The sequence below is a fragment of the Oxyura jamaicensis genome, chromosome 1 (genome assembly GCF_011077185.1).
Source record: "Oxyura jamaicensis isolate SHBP4307 breed ruddy duck chromosome 1, BPBGC_Ojam_1.0, whole genome shotgun sequence".
Taxonomy (NCBI): Eukaryota; Metazoa; Chordata; class Aves; order Anseriformes; family Anatidae; genus Oxyura; species Oxyura jamaicensis.
In genome coordinates, this window is record NC_048893.1 from 111071488 (window position 1) to 111091479 (window position 19992).

Here is a 19992-nt window from a genome sequence, read left to right on the forward strand (position 1 = left end):
GCCTCTCATGGGCTCTCTGCTAAATGAATGGAAAACTATATTCAAAGAAAGGTATTGCCATTTTCAAGTCAAATGTGCAGAACTGAGAAATGCATATACAACTTAAATTTCATCCCTTTGTCCCACTGCTCTGTCTTCTGGAGTGTGAAAGGGATCCATGGGGTATTAGCAAAACAGCGCAATAATTAAAACCTGAACTGTTGTGTGTTTGCACAAAGTGTGAAAAGCTTCATTCTGAGCATATCCCAGTATTACCCTCTCCTAATAATCCCTTACACTACAGCTGATTTCACATGCACCTTATTGCTGTGGATGCTGATTTGGGAGATGTGTGAGACTAGCACATTAGAGCATCCATAATCAGTTATGATTCGGGCAGGTTTCCAAACTGCCAGAAGAAAGAAAAAGAAAGTTGCAGTTGGGGAGTTTTAATAATGCAAATTCAGTTACAGCTAAACATAATTTAATTGGATGGTGAAAAAGAATTTCTAGTATAGGTGCTTCATCCATGACATTTTAGAGGGCTCTGCAAATAGAAGAGCCTATCTGAAAGCAGAAAAAGATATTCACAAGCATTTATTTTATAATGAAAACTGATAGGAGCTGTTGCCATCTCCCTCATAGTAAATATAGAGAAAGAGATACCAGTGCAACAGGTTCATGGATTTGGGGAACAATCCAAGTCGTGTGAAATTCTTTAGTCTCTGGCAAAGAAAAAAAAAATCACATCTAACTGTTGTCTTTTTAAATGCAAAACAGCTGCTGCCTACTGGCACTGCCTGAATGCCTACATACTTTACCACATGACGGTAGGATTCCAGCCTCCAGTTTCCTATGGTTGCATATCATGACATTATTCATGGTTGTTAATGACATTTAAATGTCTGTTTACCGATTCTGTTGAGGAAATGAGAGATTTTGCTTTTGTTAATGTCTTCTCTATGAATCTGAGATGGGAAGGATTTTGTTTGTAAACCACTCACCCTGTGCTGATCTCCTTTCCCCTGAGCAAAAAGAAGTGAAGGCAACCCAGCAACGGCTGGGCCATGGGATGTCTTTGCGAGTGATGCAGAACTACAGCTGTGCTGGACTAGCTTGTTGAGATATGTAATTCCTGGAATCAGTATCTCTGGGAATATGGGCACAGAATGGTATCCAAGAACAACCATGTTAGTCTTTCTAGTGCTGCAGTGTCTCCCCTTACACTGTCTCTGTTTACATTCAGCTCTGGGGATCCCATTGAACACTGGCATGGTACCAAAGGTAGTGTACAGGCTTTGTGGATGGAAAACCCTCACATCTATTCCTCTCTGTGTTAAAGGTATCCAACTTTCCCCCAGCCCTATCAGAACTACCTGTGTTTTCTATATATAGAATGTAAGATCTTTCCCCCAATCTGCACTATCTGTGTTTTTAGCATCTGATCTTATATGAGCAGGAAGGCACTGAAGCCAACCCAGGATAAGTCATCAAAGAGGAAGAGTGTAGTGGCTAAACAGACTGGAAACTTTGGTGGTCAGAGATTTCAACTGCATCTGTGGCTGCTACAGCTCAGTGTGCTACAACCATGGTACAAATGTGTTTCAGATGAGTTTCAAACTCGCTTTTGCCAGCAGGAAAAGGGTAATCAATAATGTTGACTTCTAATTCTTCTTACTCTTTTCTTAACATTATACAACCACTTGTAACCTTATTTATTTAGGCAATAAGGCCTTTAAGGGACTTTGATCAGCTTGGCTAAAGTTTCTTCAAAGATTAACTGACGTTCTGTAAAAGTACATCAGTTTCCTCTTAAGCAGGTATTTGCTTACCACGTAACTGGGTGTCGAGTTCTATGTAGTTATAAGGTTTGCTGGGCTCAGCTGTAGATTTCCTTAAGACATACTGCTGACATCACTGAGTCTCCTCTCAGACTTTTTTTTCCTCTCTCTCTTTCCCCCTCCCTCCCTCTCCTCCCTCTCTCTCTCCAGTCTCTTTATTCAGGTAATTCCAACTCAGACTTATTCCAACTTGTTTTTGACTGACAGTGAGGGAAGGGAGACTCTCTGAGGGTTTTTTTTTTTTTTTTTTTTTAAACTGTGTACATGTGCTTTATTGAAAAGACATCCAACCTTTTATAAAAAAAGATTGTTTGACTTGTCATGACGATAACATCTAGTAAGGAATCTGAACATTGCTCTTTTACAGGTAAGAGGTATTTGTCAAAAATACATACATGCTTTACAGTATTTTGGAAAGTGCGGAACTGAAAGCTAATGAGTAGGTTATTTTCCAATGTCTTTCTTATTTTAGTAATTTAAGGATTTAGAAACTGGCTGTAAAAGAAAAATCTGTTTATAAGCTTATTCCTTCTTGTGAACTTGGAGATACAGCAGTTTAGCGATGATATGGCAAAAGCTGTCATGGTTTGGTCTTTCCACTGGTGCAAGCTACTGAATGTGAGGTTTGTAATGTGTGTGGCTGATATTTTTGTGTGCTGGGGAGGGGGACAGATCCTGGATCTATCTTTGTAAATGTTTGCTTGTCAGAGACTTCTTCTTAAAGAAACATATAGCACTTTAGGGGCTCTTAAAGTCATGTCTTTCAGTCATTTGTTCATTTTTCAATGCAGAAATCAGTTTTACTTGACATACTGGGAAAATTTGCTTAGAACTTTATCCAGTCCCTGTTACCTATCTGTATAAGAAAAGATTATGTAAGTTTTCTGTGGTAGGTATAAGGAATGTAAACATGTCTGAGTTGGAGAACATTATGCATTTTCTTCCAACTTTTGCATGTGTCTTCACATTACTTGTTTACAACAGGTTTGGCTTATCCTCAGTAATCAGAGTGTGAGCTGTGGTGCAAATTCCCTTCTCCTTCAGTGTAGCTTGTTTTTGCCTCCCTTTTTATTTTCTCATAGATATCATGCTTTAAAGAGATTTACAGATAAGTTCCTTTTTATTTTATTTTATTTTTCTCCATGACGTATTGACTGCAAAAAGGAACAAAGCTAGCTTTCCTTTGTAAGCCAGGAGTGTCTATATTACTTTTCAACTAGCCTGGTTTCTTCACTTGCCTTTAGCTGTATTGCAAATAGAAGCATTGCTAGGGTCTTTCTGATCACAGTGCTTGAGTACCTATCTGCCAAGCCTTTTGTCTGTATTCTCCTGTGATATTGTTAACTGTGATTTCTTCTTTCAAAACTGAGAGGGAAAGGGGACAACTTGCTATTACAGAAACGTCTTTTTTATTTCCTTTGTTGTAAAATGTCACTATGCTCTCTGCACTCTTTAATAATCAGTTTATAGAAGGGGGGAAACAAGCCTGAAAAGTAACTTAGTGCAGCTGGTTGTACAGTACAAACTGGAACTGCTTTTGTAGAGTGGAGTGTAGACGAGACCAAAAACTTCCCCAAGAATTTCACCCTGGTAAATGAGGCATGGCCTAGAGACAAAAACAGCAGCAGATGACTTGGGCTTCAGTCTTCCAGTGTACATACAATACTTCATTCCTGTTACTTTTTATAGAGTTTCAAATGAAAACAGTTCTTTTTTATCTTGGCTCCTCATGCAATGAAACAAAGAAGTCATCAACCCACAGCCTTGATTGGAGCTGAAATTTCTGTTTGTCCAGATTTCATTAAAGCAGTCTGGAATATTATTCTCTCCTCCTCTCCTGTTTCTTTCTCCTAAGACACAGAGTTCACATGGACTGGCTGTGTTCTTTGGGAACAGGTAGAGACCAAAGCTGTGAAGTACCAGATGGTACTCTTGTGAGGGGCCAAGAAAAACAGAAACTTAACTGTTTTGCGTGCTCAACCTCAGAAAGTTTTGAAATAAATTTAGATTCTCTTTGCTTCCAGGAAAACCAAAACTGATTATAGGATGACTTTTTTTTTTTTTTTTCTTCAAATTATGAAGGCAAAAACTCTTTACTTTGTTGTATCTCCTGTGTATATAAATATTAGGAAAAAAAAAATAAAAATTGCTGGAACATCAAACAGTTAAAATCAAACATTTCAGTCCAAACAAATTCATTAAATGTTAAATGTAAAATATTTGAAAGCTACATTCCAGCTAAGCTGTCCCTAACTCCTTGGAAATGACAATGACTTACCTGAATGAGTTACTACAGGCTTGAGGCTCTCTTTAGCACTCAATGTATTTGTCTCATTAACATGGTAAATAGCTTGGCATTAAGTGTGTACATGCTCTTGGAATAAACAGGGCATAGTTCAAACAGGCAGCTCTCTTGTATAGGCTGTAAATTAATTGAACTGCTTGCTCATTCTAAATCTATCTATTCTGAATGGTGTGAAATGCACATGGATAGTGGCCAAAATCAGTGGATACATTACTAATTGGACTGAAGGAAGGAAGAAAAATGGCAAGTAGTAACCACAACATCTTTCTCACCTTCTAAAAGTATGAAATCGTCTTTGTATGACTAGCAATCTCTGAGGTTCATGGGAAGTTAGGGGTCATGATTAGGCAGAAAGGGAACAAGAAAAAACATGAGTGCTCTTAGTATTATCACCCTGTTGGGAAAATATATCTGCAGTCATTTTTACTTGAGGGGAGAAAAGGTTTTGGCAAATTACATCTTCCAACAGCCCTTTGCAGTCCTTGGGCTGTCTATGGTGAAAGGCTGAAACCATACTGCTGGGACATAGGTTGGACCCAGCGTGTATCTCAGGGAAGTAGCATGGTGTTATGCAGAATTTGTCTGTCTGCTGGACACCCTTGGTGACACTGGAGAGCCCTGCAAGTTTTTAGTCACCAAGGCTTGAGAAGTCCCTTGGCCTCCACACTCAGATCTGTCTCGCTTTGCAGGTGTCAGTGGCCAGTGACACCACCCTTAGGTTTTACAGTGATTCATTTTGATCTATACATTTTGATACTCACAAATCCTCTGCCCTCCCTGTGTTGTGTCTGCCGAGGTATGGGAGAGGGCTGCCTTTCTGTTTCTTCCCAGGAGGGCTTTTTGCTTAAGAGATGTCTTTATTCCACTAGGTTCAAACTAGCCCCTGAAATGTGACCTCCAGGGCATACTGCATTTTAGCTGGCTCTTAAGGTGGAGAAGTCTAAAGCTTGGGAACTGAAGCTTAGTAGCTTTTAAAACCTCATTTGACTCCTTTCTAGTTTGTTTTTCTCATGGAGATTGTCAGCTAGATTTGTCCATGCTTAGAGAGACTAGGTATGCCACCTTTCTTTTGTAAATCAAAAGTGATAAAATAAGTTTTAACTGGAACAATAGTATGGCCTGATTAGATTAATTTAATCTCCATTTCTTTAACTGAGGTGATTCACTCTGAGTTAGACCATAGCTTACAGAATACGTCTCTAGTTTTACACTTTGAACTTTTCCTTATCTAAAATTAGCACTTTTGGATTGAGGCTATATGATAAATATGTTTGTCTGTTGAATAAATTACTGTAATCAGTACTGAAGCAATATAGGAAATAGTAGACATATTTAGATGACTTAACAAGTGCATTAGCATAAAATGATGAAGAGAAGAAGCGAAAATTTAGTATGATGAAAGTGTCCCCTTTTCCTTAGTTGGATTGCACAGTCTGACAATAAACAAGCAAACAAACAAATAAATGAAATAGTTGTTTGAAATGTTTTGATCATTAAGTAAATTTTCCATGGAAAATTTCAACCAAAAATGTTTCTGTATATTTCTGATCATCTGTAACATTCTCCCTAAATGCCCCTTTGTTTTGTGCCTAGTGATTATCCTACTCAAAGCTTCCTGCCCTTGTTCCTGCCCTTACTCTTGCTAACTTTCATGCCAGCTGTCCTCTTCTGAACCCCCCTCCTGCCTCTCACCCAAGCAAACAGGCTTCAGTTTCCTGCTGCCTTATCCAGCAATAATGTTTCCTGAAAGTTTCCTTCCTCAAACACTTAAACACCAAACCTATCAACAGTCCCCTCTCTCCACAATAAACAGCGAAACTACAGCTAGTGCAGCAGTGAGTAAAAGGTGTGTTTTCTGCAACTTTCACAGCATTTGAGCAAGGCTGGGCTTATTTCAAACACTGAAGGCAATCAGCACATTTGAGGAGGTGTTTGGATGATACAGAACACTTGCAAATATGATTCATTTTATTAGGCAAATGACAAAACATTCTTGAACGTGCAAAAGCCTAAGATTAAAAAAGATAGAATCTTTTAAGGCTGCATTTTATTTTATTACTGCATTGGGACTCATTAACAGGCACACTCAGTGGCCTCTGTGGTACATGGTGGTTGGTCTCTTGCCTGTTCCTGGTTTTCTGTTTTTAAATTATAACCCCTCTTTATCTAGGACTAGGTAGAAAGGCATCTGTCATAAGGGACTCCATTTATGAGTTATAAATTAACATAGTGAACATCAGCTCATGGGTGCTGGCCTTCAATATGTGGACTACATGTTGTGAAATATGCTAAGTAGAAGGTGCGAAAATCTCTTGTCAAGGCATAAAAAAGAGTTAAAGACTGAAATATCCTGCAGAAGACTAGAGGTGAATGAACACAACTTAGGCAGGTGTGGGAAAACTAACAATGCAATTTGTATCTATGTATAATGGGCAAACAAAAGGTTTCAGGTCTGGTTCTTGTTTGCACTGTGCCTTTTAATACTGCTATGAGAATTATAGAGGTTCTTCAGGTGGTGGCATCTCACCATGAGCTCCAAGTTAAGATTTCTTTGGTTTCATTTGTGAGACAGATTTCAACAAGCAAAATTCAGAGAATTATGTTGTACTTCAGTTCGATTTTTACAGGTCTAAGGGTCATTCATACTGCCAGGAGTCCTAATAATGTATCTTATTTTTCCTCCTACGTTTGTTCTTCTTGAGTTAATTCTGTCAACAAGCTTAAGGCTACAAACCTCACTCCCTTTCCTCAGCACAGGCCACAACATTATGGGTGCTTCCTCCCAAGTTTTAAGGAGTGCCTGGTCTACTTCATTCCTGGTCTGTTCTATTGTTGCAGCTACGTATTATATATATATATATTATATATATATATATAAAGAATATCTAAAATTTAGTGTTGATTTCTTTTTCTGTCAGAATGAAATGATCAAAGCTGGGCCTTGACCATGACTCAGAATAGTATTTATTGGTAGTAAATCTCCCTCCCCTAGGTAAAGTCTCAGGTGATAAGGAACATACAATATTTTAAGACTATTGTATAATGTTTATGTGCCAAGGTCCAAGAAAACAGTCCAGCAGAATGATCCCAGTGACATCTCCTCCTACTGCATCTAGGTGCTAGGTTCTGCCTTTGCAGATGCATTTCTAGTTTGCAACTAGTTAAAACGTAAGGAGTGTGTGAGTGGGGGGCAAGGGGGTGTTGTCTTTAAATGCTACATTACTTGTTTAGATCTTGTAAATAGTGATTAGGCAATCAAGGAATATCTTTTTCTTCTGATTAATCTAAATGATCTTAAGAAACTTTTGAACCACCCATGCTGCTGAATTAAGACTGAAAGTGTCACAGAAGTCAATAAACTTTGTGTTCTCACTAGAAACTGATTTAAGCATGTTACTAATAATACTAAATGAACTTAAACATTAACACTGGAATCCACAAAATTCTTTGGATGAGGATCAGATTCCCATTCCCCAGCTTCAGAAGAAAACAATGGTCAAAGTTTCAGAATTTACTGTGTTCCCAAAACTGCAGATGCTATTAACAGAAATAAATTATCCCTATTCTTCAGCTTTGCTCTGGCTTAGTCTTCTTTTCTTCTTCAGCTGATTACTAGTACTGTCTTGCTGAATGGGAGTTTAGGCATGGTGAGAAGCAGGGGCAGGTTTGATCAGGACTGTGAAAAGAGGAACCTTTGAAAGAAGCAGTGGTGAAAAAGATGCAGGACATTAGTGGATGTGAAAAAGCAGAGCTGATATAGATGTGGGATATAGATAGTTTGCAGGGAGACCCAGACATCATTTTTAGAGGTGCACATATAAAAACATTACATGAGGAAGCCCTTTGAAGCACAAGCAGGATGATTCTGTACTTTGGTAAGGGTTGTGGTGACAATGTATACGTTGATGATATGGACAAGCAACTTGACATATGGTGCAGAATGTCATTGGCAAGAACCTGTAAAACAGAGCTGACATATCACTGTGCCTTGTTCTAGTGTCCTGGATAGTTTGCTTTTTACAGAAGAACCTTGTTAATCTATTTCAGTACATAATATACATTATTTTATGATAACTAAACTATATGTATGATGGAAAAGTACACCAAGTTATTTAATCTTACATTAGATTCTACACCACACATCTGTCATAGGACTTAACCCACAAGTTTTCATTAGTATGAGTTAGATTGACATGTATTTCTTTAGGATATTCCATCTTAAAGTATACACATATGTGATACAATTTACATACGTAAGCCTGGTGCTAATGGGAAGTGTGGGTGTACCTTCACGTACACTGGAACAGTTGATTTCCATACAAGCAATAAAACGGTCACCTCTCAGAAGCACTAGATTTGCTATGCAGGTGCAAGAATAAGGTAAATCTCAGCTGTCTAAAAGTTAGAGATCTGGTCTCAGATCTTCAGGCACTGCAGGGAGATGGGCATGTCCAGGAATAGAGAAAGAAGGGATAGACTTTCTGGGTGAAGGTGTCAAGCTCTCTCCATTGATTCTCGTAACTTAGAGGACTAACTAGGCAGAAATCTTTTAGATTTCTGAAGTGAACAGAGCCTAGGGAGTCCAATAACTGATCTTACAGTGTATGTACCTTTTCCAGTGGTTCAGTTTTGTACATGTTTGGCAGCCAAATCAGAACTACTGTCTCACATTGAGGTTTCTAGTTATCTCAAATTCACAGGCAAATTTTAAGAAAAACAAATATCCAAATTTCTTTCAGACAAAAGTTACTGGTAGATAAAGAAGAAACATCCAAGGCTTCAAAAGCATGGTAGTCAGAGCCTTCCTGAAGAGGGGGTGCCTCCAAGAAAACAAATCATTTGTTATCAATACTGATGCAGAACATATAATCTGATCATGTTATTTATCATCATGCTGTAGGTCAACAATATGCTTTGCAGTGAGCTGAACAAAGAACAGGAAAACTTTAGATCTGCTTAAAATGATTTCAAATCTAACAGCAAGTGAGGCATGATGCAACACAGATGTGTTACTTGCTAGGTGAACATAATGACTAGCAGATGTTTGTTAAAGTTGAAATGTGTCTCAAAGCAGGTGTATTTTCTGGACTAGTTTGGAAGGTGGTGGTGGTGGAATTTCATATATGTCAAATGGGAAGCTGGTCTGGCATGTAATAAGAAGTGCCTGAAACATGAAGGGAACAAAAAATACCCAGTAACAAGCATTCATAAGACACAGCAGTGAGCTATCAAGAAAGAACAGAAGAAAACAAAGTTATGAATACTAGGGCAGTAGTTGTGGAAAGGTTAGGGCACGAGCTTCGTGGGTATGAAGTAAAGAGATGTTTCTGTTAATGAAGTTGAAAATTACAGTTGAAATATTAGAAAGGAAATACAATTTTTACTCAAGAAGTTTGAGTGCCTTGTTCCTGAGACAGATGAGGAGGACTATGAACAAGAAGCTCATTGGGAAATGGCTAATTAAAGAACTGAAATTCTGGTTGACTGACATGAAGAAAAGGTGGGTTTTGGAGATGCCATGGCATCAAGCTGCCTACCAACAAGGTGTTTCAACTGTACAGTGAGTGGAGCAGAAGAAGCACTCTCAGGCAGATCATGGGCTTTGGGAAAGAACGGGTGTGACAGGGTTTTTCACCAGGGCTCTGAAAGAAGTTTTCAGTATTGCTATTAAGCTGTCAGCTGCCTAGTGGTATAACAGTCTCTGAAACTTTCTATCAATGCCATATCCTAACTTCATTTGAAACATGCTGCTGCAATTTGATATATTCATAATCTTAATTAGCTACTTTTTGCAATCACTTATCTTCAACAATTATTTACTAAATATTAATTTTAGTCAATAGTACTAAAATGACACAGAAGTGTCTTCTGGGTCTGGTTACACAGTGTTTTACAAAGAAAATTGTGTCTTTTAAAAAGTAAATATTACAGGAAAAGTACAGGAGGTTAGAGATCAAAAAGTTTGATTTTTCCACTGAATTAATGATCTCTTATGGGAAATGTAGTTGATTTTCTCTAACTCCAATTGTTCTTTATGCCTGGACTCTTCAGCCAGGCTATATTTCTATTGATGTATCAAGCCTTGTAACAGGGCGACAGAAAGAAATTGAGGAATGGTGGTATTTTTGTTCCCATAAATCAGGCTACTTGGAAAACATCAAAGCAATTTATGAAATTCATAGCATCTGGAAAACATACAAAAACACAAGGTAGAAGTTGCTGAATATTGTAGACTTTGAAAAATAAGTTTGCGGTATTCTGAATGTTGTAGGAAACTATTCCCAACAGAACATGAACAATGTCCTATTCAGTCTAATTCCTTCAGTGATCAAAGTTAGACTTTCCCAGGTTTCCAACTGTAAAAGATTGTTGAGCTTTTGAGATGACATGGGATCATAAAGGAACAGTCATAAAGATAAGGTATGTGTAAATAAACAAGGAAAATAACCTCCTTTGAGAATAAGGAAATACAGAGACTTTGAAAACCAGCATGAGCTTTTTCTCTTGTTTGTGCACATCACTGTTTTTTTTGTTTTTTTTTCAGCATGTTGTAATGTAGCACCACAAAGGTTTCATGGAGATTCCCAAGAAGCTATAAGACAAAGGAAAATGACTTGTGAATTACACAATTAAATCCTCAGAGCTCAATAGTGCAGGCTGGCATTGCTTCTGCTGTCTTCGGCTAGGATGGACTGTAGTTCATTGCACAAGTTTCACTTGTCACTGGAGCAGCCAGGAAACCCAGCTGGCCTTTCCAGTTACAGAAGAGTGGGATTTTTCAGCCAAAAGTCTTAAGGGCTGAAAATGCAGATTTAGGTCAGATGTAAGATTTAGTGTATTCATGTTTATAAGATAAGGCAGCTTAGACTGAAGAAGTCTGAAAACAATTTTGAAAAGTATAAACTTTTATTTTGACTTTGTAGAAGATAGATATTATGATCTTTCATTTCAAGCAAGGTCTTGTTCCTCACCTGATTTAAATTGGACATACACACATATCTATATAAACATAAAATCAAAATAACAGGGTTTGGTTTGAACAAATAGTGTCTTCAGTCCAGAATAGCATTATTATTATTATTATTATTATTATTATTATTACTATTATTGTATTTGGCCAAAAAAACTTTTCTTTTGGTTCAATCTCAGTGCATTTTTTGTTTGTTTTGATTTTCTTGGTTTGGCGGGAAAATTGCAAAACATTGATGTGCACCAGTACTTTCATGCTATTTCCTCTCTTTCAGAAGCCACAGTCTCTGCTGCAGACTGAGGGGTCTGTGTCATGGAAATTGGCAGGGACTCAGTAATTTGGGAAAGCAATGAGGAAAACAAATATTCTTTTCCCTCTGATTACTTTTGAATTTATCTGCAAGACATACAATCTAGGACTAAGTAACCTCCTAGTCTACTGGCTTAGGAAACATCTTTTTCTTTTAAAAAATATAGTTGTCATTTATTTATTTATTTTCAGTATAACACTGACAATAAGGTTCTGTACAATGATAACATTTTATTGGCAGAAAGGCTAAATATTTAACTTAGTTTAATTTCACTTCAGTTTCCTCACAACTAAGGGAAACAAATAGCCCATGTATTTAAATCCACAGGCTAATTTCAGCTTAATTTGGTAGGTGAGCAGAGGCTTCAGAAATGATGTTCCAACAGGCTTTATGAAACTAGGTGAATCTGTAAGCCAGAGAGACTTTATTAATGCCTTTAGTGGGAACAACTCAAGGGGGACCAACCTTAATTGGACGTCAGATAATATGCATGGATGACAGTGCCATACAGAAGGCTTTACATAGTGTTATTACAACCCTGGGGCTCACCCTGCAGATGCAACAGAGGGAGGGAACAGGGCTTTGCTGGCCCCTTCCCCATGGCCTGGTAGCTCTCACCACCCCATGAGCTACAACTGTGGCCCTTGTAGGATGGAAAACATAGGCAGGAGTAGAAAGGTGGGGGTCATGCAGTCTTCTCTCTACCAGGATACTACTGGTGAGAAGAGGAGCCCTTTGGTCTCAGCATACCACCTTTCACCAAGGTACTCAAGGCCTGAAATACTCTACTAAATGGAGTGTTGAATGATACAGGTGAAAACTATCATTTCCATATAAAACTCCCTAATGTTTCTCACTGTAAAACTTTGATTTTTTTTCATCCCTCTCATAAAATATCAATGCATTGAAGAGCACTACTGAAGCACTTACATAAACAGAACTGAGACACACACCACCCAGCAGTTTATGCTACTTTTACCTTACCACTGTTAATACTTAAATCTCCTTAGCACTCCACATTTACAGAGTCCCAAGGAAGCAGTGTGGATCAGACCCCATGCACCTCCATCCAAGTGTGGAAACAGTATTTCCAAGGATGCTGGGAATCTCATGTCTTTGCTCTGAAATAACAGGTATAACTAAATTCCTCTAGAGGCCTTTCCTCCACCTCCTTTACCCGCCCTCCCCCTCCTCCCCCCAAAATGTGCAGAAGTGGAAAAAAGGGTATTTTTCCATTCAGTGCATGGAGAGTATGAAAGCTTGGCACACAAGTGAGCTATGTACTGGAATTTGGGTGGGTCTAGGAAAAAGCACAGACTTCAGTGGAAAACATATATGGGTGTGTGTGTGTGTGTGTGTGTATGAGAAAAAGCCTTTAAACCTTAAATTAACCACATCCGTGGACTGGTCAGGGAAAATAAATAAAAAGAGAGAGAAAAAAAATGCTGTGAAATAAAACTCTTAGACATTACTGAAAATAAGCAGCCTTCCACCAATATGAAAGTGCCATTGGTGTTTTTAATTTGGCCCAGACCACTTCAAAACAGCAGGTGAAAGCCCCTGGTTTATACACCAATGCAGTGTCTGGGGGATATTTGGGACCCCTGTGACCATTTCTATCAGCCCTGGGTTCTGAGACCACCCTCAGCAAGGCTGGTGAGGAGGCACAGCTTGGTCAGGGGCAGCTGCAGAGTCAGGATGGGAATGTGGCCAATGGGATGTGGCCATGGGGATGGGGTGTATGAGCCCCTGGGCAACACCAGTGGTCTTCCAGGGACAGTGCTTTGTCCATTTGGGCATTGCATTGGCAAAGCTCAAGGGAAATTTGACTGAGCAAAGACTTTACTCCAAGACCATATCCACAAGTTGTGGTTACTGGTCATTGTGGATGTCACATCGTGACGTGACATTCTTCTGTGTCACAATCTAGAGACTTTATTAAAGGAAATAGTAACACAAAGAGAAACATATGCTAATGAAGAGGCATTCAAAACTGTCTCTAAATACATCAAAATCTCCCACATCGGTACTTCACATTTGCAACTGCTTGTGATTTACAGAATAACCACCACATTTATAAAAATATACATACCATAAAGTATTAATTTAAACAGTAGGTATGACCCTGTAATTTCTATATAAGTGCACATATATATTTTCCTGTGAAATAGTACATGTCCTGATTTTATTGGACAGAACTGATTTTTCTTTTCAGCATTTAAAAGTTGTAATGTTTTGTTTTTTTTTTGTTAATTATCTATCAAAAAAAAATTGAAATCAAGTAAAACTTGTTCTTATATCAGATATAAACAATCAGGGGAAACAGGTACTTGGTGCAATATAAAATCTTTGTAGTGCAGAAAGAATGGAGTAGAAATGAACAGTTTTGAAGCTGTTGTGTACCTCAAAGAGAAAGCAGGACAGACTTACTCTGTAATTCACAACAAAGTCATTCATTATCAAAAAATAATCAAGTAATCTGTATGTGTGTCTGCTGTGTCAGCATCATCATTTGTGCTTTACCTGAGAGACATGCAACTTAAAAATCATTAGGTTAGGTTGAGGGAGGTAGATACTTTGTCTCACAGGCTGTATTTTGCTAGCATGAAAGAAGCGTCACTTTTTTGAAAACTTTTTCTACTGTATGAACTTGTTCACACAGGTAGGGCAATTCTTAACCAAATAGCTTCTTGAGAAAATCAGCTTGTAACAAGTTTTAAGATGAAACCATGACAAACCCATCCCTCTTTCTTGGAAATGTGCTTTACAAAAATCACAAGGCCAAATTCACTGGTATGTCCTGGTCCTGCAGAGACCAGACATAAATCTGGCTCAATTAACAGGTTACCCTGTATTTATTACTACTCTGCATAGATGAAGCAGGACAAAGCAGCTACACAGTACAGGAAGAGAAACACAGAAATGGTCACAGAGGAAAAGCTTTGCTATAACAGGCTCCATCCTCCTGCTGGGTCAAGGTGGGCTGTTTCTCCAATTAGATTTGATTCTATCCACATCAGGCACAAGGTCAGAGAAATTTATCCAATATACTGACCTGCAGGTGCAAAGTTTTTTTCCCTTGCTGGTTTCCTTGCCTTTTGCAGGCAGCCCTACCAAGATTTTCAATACCATGGGTATTTTTATATATTTAAAAGATGCAGATTTATTATTTATTTATTTCTTTTTAGTGGAAAATTATTTGCATAGACTGATATTTAAGTTTTGAGATTTAATGACTGTATAGAGATGGAAAATTACAAATGTTTATTTCATGAGTGTCTGCAATTATGAACATTCAGTGAGATGTTTATGAGGTACTAAGGTTGTTCTTCCAACAACATAATCTCTCATTGTATGGGCTAAAGGAGTGCTGTGGTTTACAAGAAATGCAGCTTTCATATGTAGAGGTCACATGAAAAAAATCTGCCATAGCAGAAGCCTGACACGCTGCAGGGAGCCTCACCTCCCTGCCACACCTACACTTAGCTATGAGAGCCGTGGTGTGCAATGACTAATTAAAAACAAAACCCAACTTGACTGGGATACAGTGCAATGAACTGGCATCACAGAAGGTGATTAAAAAGAGAGCTGCTGAGCCACTGGATGAATTCGTACTGTACAGTTGACATAGAGGTAGGAGCCGATGCCCCTGTTCATCAGGGTGAGACAAGGCTGGTGTTGGGATTTGATGTCTGTCCCAAACTGGATTTGAGGCTCCAAGTATCTGTAGTCCAAGAAGGGCAGACTGAAGATATTTTAGCTAGCTTTTGTGAACAGCATCAGAAGAATGTTGACTTTCCCCCCTGCTTCTTGCATAACCATGACTAGGCACATTGCTACTTGCTTTCAGCCACCTGCTGACAATTAAATTAAAAATCTACAGTAATTGTGTGCTTTTGGTTTTGGTTGCTTGTTTGTTTGTGAATGAGACGAGATTTTTATTAGATTAAGAAATGAACTGGGAGAAAAACAAACAAACACACACACACACACACACAAAAATAAAAAGTAAAAAACAAACAAACAAACAAAAACTAGACAAGCTTTCTGTCCCAGGCCTTCCTCAGGTCTGAAACAAAACCAGCAAATTTCAAACCACCTGCAGGTTGGCAGATCAGTTGCTGTGAGTTTAACTTTACAAATATTACTATTAATCCATGGCTGAGTAGGCATTTGTCAACTTGTGAAGCAGTGAGTGAGTACTGGTGAGGTTAAAATCAAGGTGTTTTGCTTTACCTGCTGTGGAAGAGGAGAAAACTAGGACATAACCATCACAGAGTGGGCAGGGAATAACAGTCCTGGCAAACTTAGGTGGTAGCCCAGTCCTGTACTTCTGTGCTCTGTATTGACTTGAAAGGGGACTCCCTTCCCTGTAAGCTTGTTCAGACTTTTCAGTGTGAATAGTAGATGGGTTCAGGCTCGTAATTTTCTATACAGTTATAAAAGTAACTACCATGTGACTAAAATACTACAAGGAAACACAGCCTCTCTTGGTTGTGTACAGAAACATGAAACAGTCTTGGCACATGAGCTTATGCAGGGAGATTACGCCTAGGTGATTGATACCAGGTAGTACATAGATACGCATAAAGAAAGGTAAAATATGCCTCAGGGCAAGTAGCTAAACCACATGAAATCTGAGAGAGGAGCAGAGCAGTCTCTCTGGGTGCCTTTTTTCTGCTGATTTCCCTGGCCACCGAGCGCATGGGAGCATACTCTAGCCAGGTGGCCTGTCAGGAAGGGAAGGGCAGCAGGAGCTGTCAGAGAGCGCATACTCATAGGAGCCAAAGCAGTTGGCTTTGGACAAGCCGGTTCCCAAAAAAGGAATTAAGTACTTAAGTAGGACTTAGGTAGGCCTTAGTTGACTAACTGAAAAACTATTTTGCAGAAGATCCTTGCCCAGCTTCTGTCTTGAGCTGGAAGTGCTTGAAGTGTGCAGGTGCCTCCATTTCTGGCCCTCCTTTTGAAGGGCACCCAACAGTTATGAGTTCAGGCATGTCACAAAGTGCCCTGTAGGACACCAAATGTCTCAGTGTTTATCTTGTGTCTAAGCAAGATGAGCCAGAAATGAGGCATTCCTTGGCTTGACTTCAACCTCCTCCCAGCATGTCCCCTCCTCTTCTTCTCCCCACTCCCTCCTGAGCAGCAAGGCTCCCCACACTGCCTGGCTGCTGCCACTTGTGTTCCAAAATCTGACCATTGAAGGAAGTGGAGGTAAGACTCAACCCCATGCCAGGAGTGAATCATTCCCACATTTCCACCCTTGTAGGGGAGTTTGCTAATAAGGAATGAGCGAGATGGGTAGACTACTTTTCCTAATTAAGTGACACCACTACATGGATGAGGATTTATAAGGACAGAAAGCATCAAGATTACTTTGTGGTCAAGCTGTTAGGGTGCTCAGCTGGCCGTGGAGAGTGTGAGCTTCAGTGTATGCACCAAAGAATGCTTATGTTGCTTCTGGACTCCTGAAGAAAAAGAAACCCAAACTGTTTTAAAATAAGTGTAGAAACACCCCAAAGCATATAGTCTTGGCATTGACTTTGGAAATGGCTATTTTGTTTTGACTGACACATGAAGGAAACAAATTAATAAGAATGTATGTTTGCTTGTGACCTCAGCCCAAACAGCTGAGGCCTTGCAAAAGTTGAAGCTCTTGAGGATGGAACCATGTAATAGCGAGGTCAAGAATAGGTGCTGTGAACCTGAAGTAAGATATCTGTAGAACATAAAGCAATGTGCAGGCTTGTGAGAAACAACTCTGCTGACCATCTACACACATCTCTGGTGTTGCAGTAAGCATAACTTGTTTGAATCTTTTGATTCACAGAGAGCAGGAAAGAGGAGCGGAATGGGCTATTTCTCAAAATGGAGGAAAATAGGTTAATGAGACATAACCTCATGGAAAAGGGAAATACTTCAGGGAGAAAGTAGGACAGGACCTAGCTACTAAAAGCCCCTGAAAGCATTCTAGAAAACAGGACAGCTGTAGTTATTAGGGTATCTAAAGTTCTAGTCCTCGTCCTGACTGCTACTGCAGAGTGGGATAAGACATTGCTCCCATCCTCTCTTTAGTTCATCATCTCCAGTGTGGTGTTGCTGAGTTGCTTACCTGTGTCAGAGGCCTAATGTGAGGACTAAAGTTTTTACAGCTGATCAAAGAGGTCAATGATATAGCAAGGAATTACAGGGTATGAGTGTGATAAGTATAATGTAACAATAACACTCCTGTCAGCCTTGCAGGGTAGTTCTGGCACCCAGCTCCTCAGAAATGGAAAGGACAAGCTCCCAGAGTCTGTTTAGACTTGTCCATGTAGAAAGAGATTTGCACAGCAAGAACAGGGAAAAGGTTAGTGGGTAGGAAAAGCATCACATTGGACGCAGGTTTTGAATGCTAAACTGTGCTAATGAAGTGTTTGAAAAAGGAGAGTTTGAAGTGGAAGTATACAGCAAGGGAGACATTCAAAAGTATTGAATGTTGCACTACTGAAGAAAAGGCATTCTTAAAAATAAAAGAGCAGTACAGGTTTCTGGTGTCTCTCTTTTCCTACAGCATTGTATAAACCGTATTACCAAAGAGAAAAAAAAAAAAAAAAAAAAAAAAAAAAAGAGTTTCAGAAAAAGATCAGTTTACTTACTTCTTTCTGAAAGAAGACTTCGGTGCACATGAAGGTTTCCAGACAGAAGGCTGTGCACAGCCAAGTCCCCTGTTTATCTGCAGAACCCATGGCAGAGGCTGGAGGGCAGATTTTAGGAAGGACAGATGGACGGCTCACTAGCAGTGCGCTAACTGTTCAGAACTAGCGGTATGTGCTTTTTCTCCACTTGGAGGCCTGATCCAGAGACCTGTGAAATCACTGGAAGTTTCTCTATTAACCTCAATGAGCTTTGAGTCATCTCTTGCCTTCTCACTGCCTACTTGGTTGTTTTCCTATTTGCTTGCATCAGTGTAGTTTCCATGGCTCATCTGCGTAAATCAATAGTTACTGCAAAGCCTTACATCCTGCCCTTGGAAAGAACAAGATTCCTGTACAAATCTCTCTCAGAAACAATGCACCATGATACTTCTCCAGCTTTAATTCATCTTCCATGGCCAAATGTCAGGCAGGCAGCCTAGGAGAGACAAAGATGGATTTGGGTTTTCACTTTCTTAAATACCGGTCTGTCAATGGCTGCTCTGGCCGTGCTATGAGCAATGAAAAGCATGCTGCTAGCTCCCACACAACACCGCTCACCCTGATCTCCAGTGCAATCAGGTCTGCAGCCCTCTGGCCCCCGGGCAGGCTCTGCTGTGCCACCACCGTCACCTGCTCCTGAGTGTCACCATCCGCAGGGCTGCCCTACACTGATGGGTGGCTGTGAGGAAAGGTGGGGAGCTAAATATACAGTTTGAGGAGCTGATTTGGACTTGAGGGTATATTTACAGTTCTCAGGGTTTGGTCCTCTCTTGAAAGAAAATGAAAAGGTGTTAATTTGTTTTTAAAGGCAGCATTGTTCACAGTGTGACCAAATCCTGGCCTAACACCACTAACTCTCTACTACACAAATAAATGTTGGTCAGTCCAAGAGCTGAAGGACTCTGTTGAAGGATCCAGGCTAGCAGTGTCCAGCTGTATGACTGCATGCAGCATCTGGTAGTGGAGATGAAGATTCCTTTTGCAACCATTGCTTTTGTCCCTGTCCTTTTGTCCTCTAATTTTGTATTCCATAAATCAGAAACAGAGGAGGATTCTGATGGGTGGTAAGCACACAGAAGAGACTGGTGCCTCCAAGAGCCTGGATAGCCCAAAGGAAGGTGTTCATGCTAGGCAGAGCACTGAGAATTCAGGAAGGACTTTTATGATCTACTGAACCACATCAAACTTAGGAAAGATCTAAAGACTGTAAGACTGTGTAGTTCTTTTCAATGTTTTCTTTCCTGACCTTTGTTTTCTTTGTTTGTTTGCTTTTTTATTATATATATATATTTAATTTTATTTTATTCCAAGCCTGTTAATGATTTATGCTGGTTGAAAAAACAATTAAAGTTTTGCTCCTGTGTCAAAGTGACAGTGAAGTGTATAGTGGTGTGAAGGGGTTGCTCAAGTGGCAAAGCATATCTGATTTGAAAACAAGAAAACATCTGAGGCCATTTGAACAAGTCATGCTCCCGTACACTTTTAATCAGTTGTGTCTGCCAGAAGAGATCTTGCACAAGCAAATCTGGCTTCATGAAACAGGAACATTTTTGTGTGTATGCAAGCTGGCTTCAAATTCTTGATAATGCGGTCTCTGGAAGCAGTGTTAATGTACTTGTTATATCCCTGGCTGCTGGAATTACCGTAAGATCAAGGTATTCGGGGTTGGTGGTTTGGTATGTAGCTCTACGTTTTATTGATTCTGTCTGTGCTAAACTCCTTTACCAGCATGTGCTCTGATGGGGAGTCTCCTTTGACTGTTCCAAAGGGCTCGCAAGGAAAGGAGGTAATTCATAGGATATTAAAGTGCTAGACAAACCTGAGACTACTTTATTTTCTTCCCTCTTGAAGTATCTGTTTCCTTTGCTGTACTTCAGTTCACTTTTATTTGCAGTTACAGTTTGTGTAGT

The 19992-nt window shown here is 39.5% G+C and overlaps 1 protein-coding gene across 4 annotated transcripts in view; it reads left to right on the top strand.

Moving 5' to 3' along the window:
* Positions 1-19992, top strand: part of KCNJ15 (potassium inwardly rectifying channel subfamily J member 15) — a 37115-nt gene that overhangs the window by 11290 nt on the left and 5833 nt on the right. Inside the window, exon 1 of one of the 4 annotated variants that reach the window (XM_035315768.1) lies at positions 1886-2187. The exons of 1 other annotated variant lie outside the window; for it this stretch is intronic. Coding sequence is in view for 2 of the 3 variants with exons in the window: in XM_035315771.1 (XP_035171662.1) it covers positions 19616-19758 (143 nt within the window). In the remaining variant the exon portion in view is untranslated. 2 more of the 4 variants (XM_035315767.1, XM_035315771.1) reach the window with 2 other exon arrangements.